Consider the following 9,124-nt stretch of genomic DNA (forward strand, 5'->3'; position numbering starts at 1 on the left):
ATGGCTGCACAAGAGCCATCACCACCATCTTCACTGGAAGGCAACAAACCAGGGTTTCCTAAGAAAATTTTGGCGAACAACCTCGAAGAAAAACACATGTGTAATTCTTGTTTGAAAATATTGAGAAGGCCTCTACAAGCCCAATGTGGCCATCGTTTTTGTTCATTCTGTTTCAACAAAATTGTTAGGTGAGTGTCGTGCTCAGACTGAGTGATGTTGCTCTACAAACGCTAACATTAGCTAGCTCTTTAGCTAGTTACACTTGCCCATAGCATTCATGAACAAGCTAACTGTCAGTGTATGTCAACACGTTGCGAGGCTTGCCAGGTGTTTATAAACTCAGTTAATCTATGGTCAAGTATTGATCTAGGTACTGTCACCCTGTTGTATCCCCACAATGACCTTGTTCAAACACATCAATGGTTCTGCAAGTGCAAGCTAACTACCCAGGGGACGAGGATTGTTAATGTTAACAGTCCGTAGGCAATCATCAGTGATTGGTTAGCTATAACGTTAGCTCTTGTAACTGGGTGTTAATTGAGATTAGGTAACAGTTAGCTAGCTAAATTAACTGTTTATCTGTATGTAGCCATTTCTCTAGTCTTCTATGTTACATATTTTATGTCTTTCAAGTTCTGGACCACATAAATGCAGTGCTTGCGTCAAAGAGGACTTGTTTGAGGACCCCACATCTATTCTTAATGAAGGCGGTGTAAGTACTTGTGTAGTTGATTCAGATATTTGCACAGACTACTGTACATAGCTGACAGTAGCTAATATAATGTCAATGATTACCAGAGACTAATTAGATTTTTTGTAACAGAGGCTATAGTCGTGCATTGATTTTGCAGTCTGTTAAACAGTATTATTCCTACTGACTAGACACTTAATTACATACTGTAACCCAGTGGTACTAGACAGATTGGATCTCCGTCTAGCAGTATAACATACACCTACCTCAGTGGAGGCCATTATTAAGAGCCATCCTCCCCTCAGCAGCCTCCACTGACCTAAATTGCGAGTTATTTACTGACCCGTGCTATGCTTGTTTGGCAACACTTTTCCCACAGCCGAGCCTATATCCGTAGACGGTTCAGATTAGGAACTCGTTGTTTACATCGCTGAGCATTGCCCAAGAATAATTAAATCCAATGGTTAGATGCTACCACCCTTCCCCTCCTAATCAAAACTGAACATGAATGTCAATGTTTGCACATACACGCTCCATTCTACTTGTCTTGCGAGGCTGATTAGCTAGGACAAACAGGTGTGAAACGACAGGTGTCTGCTCAAAATTGGGGGACAACATTTGGCAAGATCGTTTTGTATGGCCCGGTGCCCCTGGTGAGTGGAGATTTCACGTAAGAACCAATGGATCCGTCTAAAATGTGCGAACTCCGCCTACCCGGACAGAGTATGTGAGCGGAGTGTGAAGGCTGGAGTGTCGGCCTTCTCACCCGCTCTAATTTTGCTCCAACAGCACTCCCTTCACGAGCTCAGGGCATGCCCGGCCCAGCATGCATTTGTAGTCTACTTGTGTGCTGTTATAGCCCCTTGCTTTATCTACTCTCATGGAGTTCGCTAAATATTTTCATAAAGAAACTGATAAAACACACAGGTGCTATATCAAGGTGACTTACAAAGATGAGGACCAAGAGCAAGAGAGGGCGTACAGTGATGTAGTGTTCACAACTAAATAATTATTTTGCAATGTGAAAAGACACGTATCCCAAAAGCATGATGGTGTACCAACTATGTGCACATGCTAAAAGAAAGGAACAAATCAAATCAAAGTTTATTCGCGCCGAATACAAAATAATCAAAATAATTCATTTTCATTCCTTCTTAGGCTCCCTGTCTGGCTCCTGACCTATTTAGTGTATTTATATGCTGTTTAATATGACATGTAGCCTATTTGAAATGATGTGCGCTTCTTACATTCATATTTTCTTGTTTATTCAAATACTTTTCATTCAAGTCCATATGGTTTGGTTTCAATACTTCAAAACCAATTGGTATGTCCAGGTAGTCACAAAAATAGATGGGTGTTGGTTAAATTGTAATTTTAATGAATGGATCGAATTTGGAGCTACGTTTTTTTTCCTGTGAGTGCAGAGGGGTTTTTAGCGGCGCTGTTGGAAAGGACATGCTCCATGAATGATGAGTTGGATTGCTCAACTCCGCTCATAGGCTCTTCACCCGGGGCACCGGGCCATGTTAAACGAACTCGTCCATGGAATCCATGTTTGGTTTTTATTTGGAATGGGGGGTGGTAGCATCTAACAATTGGGTTTAATTCTTTCTTGGGCACTACTCAGCGACCCAAAGAACGACTTTCGAATCAGAACCCACTGCGGATATAGGTTCGGACATGGGGAAAGTGTTGCCAAACAACAATAAGCTCAAGTTGGCAAATATCTCAGAAGTTTATAAGACTAAATTGGGCTATGCATACTGGTTTGGTGTTCTCATTTACTCAGAAAACAGGTATGTGTTGAATCTTTGTGCTTTAATAATACAATAGTCTAACCTTCCCTTTCCCTCAAGGCTTTTCCTGACAATGCAGCGCGGAGAGAAGTCGAAGCATTGGCAGCTGTTTGTCCAAATGAAGGATGCACTTGGACGGGCAATATCAAAGAATATGAGGTATGGGATTGATTTGTATTTCTTTATACCAAATAATGTACATGTTTAAAAACTTGTTCATAGTTGTAGGTTTTAAATATGCTGCTCCACTTTTAATTTAACGTCAAATTTGATGCAATCAATAAACACTTTTCCATCCATAGTTGTGAGTGATGTCATACCAAAAAAATCATGACAGTTGTGATGGAAACAGGAAGTTTTGGTACAATTTTATAAATGCCGACAGATAATTTGTTCTTTCGACATGGTGGGATCTTTTTGTATCGGTAAAGCAAATGATGTGAGAAGTGGTGGTGGAAACGCCTTTATGTGCAAATATTGATATAAAACCATCAAATCAAAGTAAACTTGGAGTCACGCGATGATATGGTGTGTGGTTCTCCCTTGGGCTGTGGCGGTTATGACATTTTGTCAGCCGGTGATTGTCAAGCAAATGACTGCCGGTCTCACGGTAATTGACCGTTAATAAACATAAGCACATTTAGCATCTCCTGCCTTCCACACACAGCCTACAAGCCACATGTGCAGACCTTTGGAACATCTATGTTTGATGGAAACACACTACGGGTGGGAAAAGTATCGTTTTTTTTGTTGTTGAATATTTACATAAATCTGTTGCCGATTGGATAAAACCTAGCCATTGTCATTGTATTTTTTGCAACTCTCAAATACCACTGATAATTTAAAAAAAATCCTGTTTCAATTACAGATGAACAAGTATAGAAAAAAGTGCTAAGTCTACTACATGAATGTTCTTAATAGATTACCAAATCTACGGTATATTCATTTGTTTTGAAGTGTTGTTGTCGTGTGTTTTCCAGGTGAACCACGAGGGAAAGTGTGACTTCATGATCATTCTCTGTCCCTCCTGTAAAGAACTCATGAGAACCAATGAGCTGGAGCGCCACAACGAACGAGAATGTCCTGAGAGGACTTTAAACTGCAAATACTGCAAAGAACCTTTCCATTTCAAGAACATCAAGGTAAATCACCATACTTGTCTGCGTTTTGTTTCATTATCGAAATCAGACGTAGAACATGTACTGTTTTGTTATTGGTTGTAGCCTATATAAAAATACATTAACAGTTTTGTTTTCTAGGCTCACGATGAGATCTGTCCAAAGTACCCTATGATTTGTGAAGGCTGCGCAAAGAAAAAGATTCCCAGAGAAAAGGCAAGGATGGACACATTGTTTACTGATTGATTAACCAATTAAAAATGTTGTTACAGTGCAATCGGAAAGTTTTCAGACCCCTTGACCTTTTCCAAATTTTGTTACGTTACAGCCATATACTAAAAAGGATTAAACAAACCATTTTCCTCGTCAATCTACACACAATACACCATAATGACAAAGAAAAAACAGGTTTTTATTTTTTTTTGAAGTACCTTATTTACATAAGTATTCAGACCCTTTGCAGTGAGACCTGAAATTGAGCTCCGGTGCATCCTGTTTTCATTGATCATCCTTGAGATGTTTCTACAAATTGATTGGAGTCCACCTGTGATAAATTCAATTAATTGGACATGATTTGGAAAGACACACACCTGTCTATATAAGGTCCCACAGTTGACAGTGCATCTCAGAGCAAAAGCCAAGCCATGAAATCGAAGGAATTGTCCGTAGAGCTCCGAGACAGGAATGTGTCGAGGCACAGATCTGGGGAAGGGTACCAAAAAATGTCTGCAGCATTGAAGGTCCCCAAGAACACAGTGGCCTCCATCATTCTTAAATGGAAGAAGTTTGGAACCACCAAGACTCTTCCTATAGCTGGCCGCCCGGCCAAACTGAGCAATAGGGGGAGAAGGGCCTTGGTCAGGGAGGTGACCAAGAACCCGATGGTCACTCTGACAGAGCTGCAGAGTTCCTCTGTGGAGATGGGAGAACCTTCCAGAAGGGCAACCATCTCTGCAGCACTCCACCAATCAGGCTTTTATGGTAGAGTTGCCAGACAGACGCCACTTCTCAGTAAAAGGCACATGACAGCCCGCTTGGAGTTAACCAGAAGGCACCTAAAGACTCTCAGACCATGAGAAACAAGATTCTCTAGTCTGAATCCAAGATTGAACCTAACAGAGCTTGAGAGGATCTGCAGAGAAGAATGGGAGAATCTCCACAAATACAGGTGTACCAAGCTTGTAGAGTCATACCCAAAAAGATTCCAGGCTGTAATTGCGACCAAAGGTGCTTCAACAAAGTACTGAGTGAAGGGTATAAATACTTGTGTAAATTTTATATTTCTGTTTTTTCAAAATTTGCTAACATTTCCAAAAACCTGTTTTTGCTTTGTCATTATGGGGTATTATGTGTAGATTGATGAGGAAATAAACTAAATAAAGCCATTTTAGAATAAGGCTGTAACGTATCAAAATGTGGAAAATGTCAAGGGGTCTGAATACTTATGAAAGGTACTGAATATTTTTGCAGTAAAAGTGCTTGGATGTTGCTTGATATAAGTTTGTTCTCTCCCTGCAGTATGTGGACCACATCAAGTTCTGCAGTAAATTTAGAGCACCTTGCAGATTTCACGTCGTTGGCTGTGATATGTCTGTAAGTGGACTTTATTTTTTCATTACTATATGGATGCCACCTGTAAGTTTACTGGGTGAAATTGGAGTGGATTTCTTAAGATTACCAGTTTTTGTGAATGTGTTGGCCTTAACCCTACTGTGTATGTGTGTGTGTTTGTATGCAACAACTTTGCCCAAGGTGGAGAAGGAGAAGACCCATGACCATGAGCGTGCATGTTCCTACGAACACTTAAATCTACTCTTGCATTTCATCATGGGCATCAAGGTGAGCCTGGAGAGCTTGCAGCCCCAGAGCCTGGAGCTCGCAGGTCACAAGATCCACGAGCTGCACCGGGCCTTGAGAGAGCTGGAGCTGAAGCTGGGACAGCTGGATGAGGGAGCCCCCGTGCAGGGAGCCTGTGCCCCTACCCTCCCTACCCTGGCCCTCCCTGCCCTGGCCACCTCCTTCACCCCCCTGCCCAGTGCGGTGGGCGCTGCCCTGGAGCTGCAGCTCCACAGTGAGAAGACCAAGGTGGCAGAGCTGAGCCGGCGGTGCCAGGAACTGGAGCTGAAAGTGGGCACCTTCGAGAACATTGTCTGCGTCCTCAACCGAGAGATGGAGCGCTCCTCCACCACCATCGAGGCCTACAACCGCCAGCATCGCCTGGACCAGGACAAGGTGGAGATCCTCAATAACAAGGTAAGGAGGAAGACATCCCCTGTCCCCACTCTGCTTCTATCGACACCAGTCAACTTGCCTCTCTTGTGGCCTGGCTGGTCTAGTGCTAATGCCACAGCCATTGGCACACATGTCTAAGGTGTCGTCTTTGGTCTGTTACTAGTCCAACGCTCTAACCACTAGTCTACCTGCCACCCCATATAAGGAGGTTTGTAATGGCTGGTTCAGAGTTCAGAATGCCACCATGGCGCAGCTATCAGAATGCAGATTAAATGAGGTGACAGAGCAGGGATCCAAATACTGTGTTTTTATTGCACATACAGACACAGGAGCACGTGGGGGAAGGGTTGCAGGATAAGGCATTGTTGTGGTTTACTAGGGAAATACAAGAGGGAGATACAAACACCTATTAAAAGGAAAACAAAACTGAAATGCATCTTACTAACAAATTGTGGATATTGGAAATTGTACTAAGAAATATGGCAGCAACATTATTATTACTATTATCAAACTAAAATTATCTTAACATTAACATTTATACATTAGTAAGGAAGACTAGAGGGCAAAACCTACTGCTTGAGTAGTCAAGGTGTGCTAATGAGCAGAGTTTGGACAGCTGAGGTGAGTGTCAAGGAAGGGGTGAGGCCTAAGGTTAGGGCTGAGGGCATGAGCCTTCAAAACAGGTACAGAATTGTTTCTAATATTATAATTATTATTATAATGATATGATTATTATAATGATATGATTTTCTCCCCAATTTCGATCTTGTCTCATCGCTGCAACTCCCCAATGGGCTCGGGAGGCGAAGGTCGAGTCATGCGTCCCCCGAAACATAACCCGCCAAACCGCGCTTCTTAACACCCGCCCACTTAACCCTGAAGCCAGCTGCACCAATGTGTCGAAGGAAACACTGTTCAGCCTGCAGGAGCCCGGCCCGCCACAAGGAGTCACTAGAGCGCGATGTGCCAAGTAAAGGCTCCCCGGCCAAACCCTCCCCTGACCCGGACACCGCTGGGCCAATTTGTGCGCCGCCGTATGAGACTCCTGATCACGGCCGGTTGTGATACAGACCGGGATCGAACTCGGGTCTGTAGTGACGCCTTAGACCGCTGCACCACTCGGGAGGCCCCAGAATATGTTTTTTAAGACCATAGCTAGGTTTTCATCCAATTGCCAACATATTCCTATGCAAATATTCTAAAATCTGCACCAGAGATGGGTTTCTATCAAATTGACTTGTTGCTGATAAAAGGCTGTGCGTGATAACGTAGTTTACATAAAAATAACTTTTGTGGTTAAATTGCCATGTACCGAAGAAAAAAATACAAGTTAAATGTGTTTCCAGCGCATTTTTCACATATACAGTGCGGGTATAGCCTACATAATGAGATTATTATGGGCAAAAGAGCAAGATTATTTTTATTTGACAAACTGCAGCCAAGCATTGATAATCATGTCACCAGAAAAAGACCCTTGAAAGGAGCATCAAGCTCATCACCTTGCACTTTGACACCCTGGGAAGTTCATCATAACTTATTTTATTGGCCTTCGTAGTGGGAAGACCATGCAACACGTCATCGCGTGTTTCCAAGTTTACTTCAAAATGTTTTTTAAATAAATATTTGCTCATAAAAACGTTCCCACTGTCATTTCTCGCCTAATTTTACTTACACAAAAAAATCCCACTTTGTCTAGTGTGTTTGGTTGACATTTGTAAAGTTCACTGACAAATTAGCTGTTTCCATCAGGCCTGTCGTGAAATGTTTCATCCGCCATGTACTTTACTCGCATAAAAAGGTCGGATGGAAACCTGGTTAATACCTGTCTTTTGTTGCTGCAGGTGCGTCAGCTGGAGAGAACTGTGGGCCTGAGAGACCTGTCCATTGTGGAGATGGAGGGGAATATTCGGGAAATGTCTGCAGCTACGTTTGATGGTATCTTTGTCTGGAAAATCTCCGATTTCACAAAGAAAAGACAGGACGCTGTTGCTGGCAGAGCCCCAGCTATGTTCTCCCCAGGTAATGTTTTTTTTTTTTTTTATCTACCACTTTTATAATTCAAACATCAAAGTAAACCACTCTATGGTACATTGTGCCTAATGTCCAATCATGCATTCTGTATTACTCTATTTTATAATTGTTCATTCATGTTTGAAAAATGGTCTGGTTCTGACAAGGCTTACTTCCTAATCATGTTTATTCATTTTGTAGCATTTTTCACCAGCAAATATGGCTACAAGATGTGCCTACGGATTTATCTGAATGGGGACGGGACGGGACGGGCCAGTCACTTGTCTCTGTTCTTCGTGGTGATGAGGGGACACAGTGACGCCCTCCTCAAGTGGCCCTTCAACCAGAAGGTAAAACTCACTCCTATAACATATGTTATATATCCTACCTGCAATATACGGTACACTGTACGTTAAACACTCATTACCCTTTTGAACAATATTTCACTCATGATATCTTGAATGTGTTGCTGCTTGTACCTTTTTTGTTTGGTGTGTGTGATACTGTGAGAAGCAGCATGTTAATGTCAGTGTTGTATCTACTGTACCTGTATCATAATGACTGGAATGACAAAGGTCATTATGTATTTCAAGGGCAGTAACATCACTAGTAGCTATCTGCCCCTATGTCTATTCTTGGTATTTGTCTTGCATGGTAAATGTAGGTAGATAAATGTTTATTTTGTACATTTTAATCAGTTCCTTGCTACTTGTGTATATTTGTAAAAACAAAATAAACAATTGTTCATCACAAAAGCATGAATGTTGTCATTGAGGCTCGATGTACAGTAGGCCTAGCCTAGATGTTGCGATCTGCCAATCCTCTTGTGTTCAGGTGACCCTGATGCTGCTGGATCAGAATAACCGAGAGCACATCATCGATGCCTTCCGTCCCGACATCTCCTCCTCCTCCTTCCAGAGGCCCGTCAGTGACATGAACATCGCCAGCGGCTGCCCACTCTTCTGCCCTCTTCCCAAACTGGACACCAAAAACTCCTACATACGAGATGATACTATATTCATCAAGGCTATTGTTGACCTCACTGGCCTCTAGGAACAAAGTGTGCCCATTGCCCAGGCTCTCTCCCTTGGTTATTTATGTAATCCACTTGTAGGGGTTTGCCATGCCATCCAGGGGCCTTGCTGTGCTGTTTTATGTCTCAAATGGCACCCTATTCCCTATGTCGTGCACTACTTTTGACCAGAGCATTATGGGCCCTTGTCCAAAGTAGTACACTACATGGGGAATCGGGTGCCATTTGGAACACGTCCGAGATC

General features: G+C 42.6%; 1 protein-coding gene across 1 annotated transcript; it reads left to right on the plus strand.

Moving 5' to 3' along the window:
* LOC120055078 (TNF receptor-associated factor 2-like) lies at positions 1–8,900 on the plus strand. Its single transcript, XM_039002960.1, has 11 exons — positions 1–188; positions 634–712; positions 2,548–2,646; positions 3,468–3,629; positions 3,747–3,821; positions 5,124–5,198; positions 5,358–5,444; positions 5,664–5,858; positions 7,679–7,856; positions 8,049–8,197; positions 8,682–8,900. The coding sequence occupies exons 1-11, from the start codon at positions 1–3 to the stop codon at positions 8,898–8,900; spliced, it is 1,506 nt and encodes a 501-aa protein (XP_038858888.1).
* The last annotated feature ends 224 nt before the right edge of the window (positions 8,901–9,124 follow it).

Source organism: Salvelinus namaycush, chromosome 1 (genome assembly GCF_016432855.1).
Source record: "Salvelinus namaycush isolate Seneca chromosome 1, SaNama_1.0, whole genome shotgun sequence".
Taxonomy (NCBI): domain Eukaryota; kingdom Metazoa; phylum Chordata; class Actinopteri; order Salmoniformes; family Salmonidae; genus Salvelinus; species Salvelinus namaycush.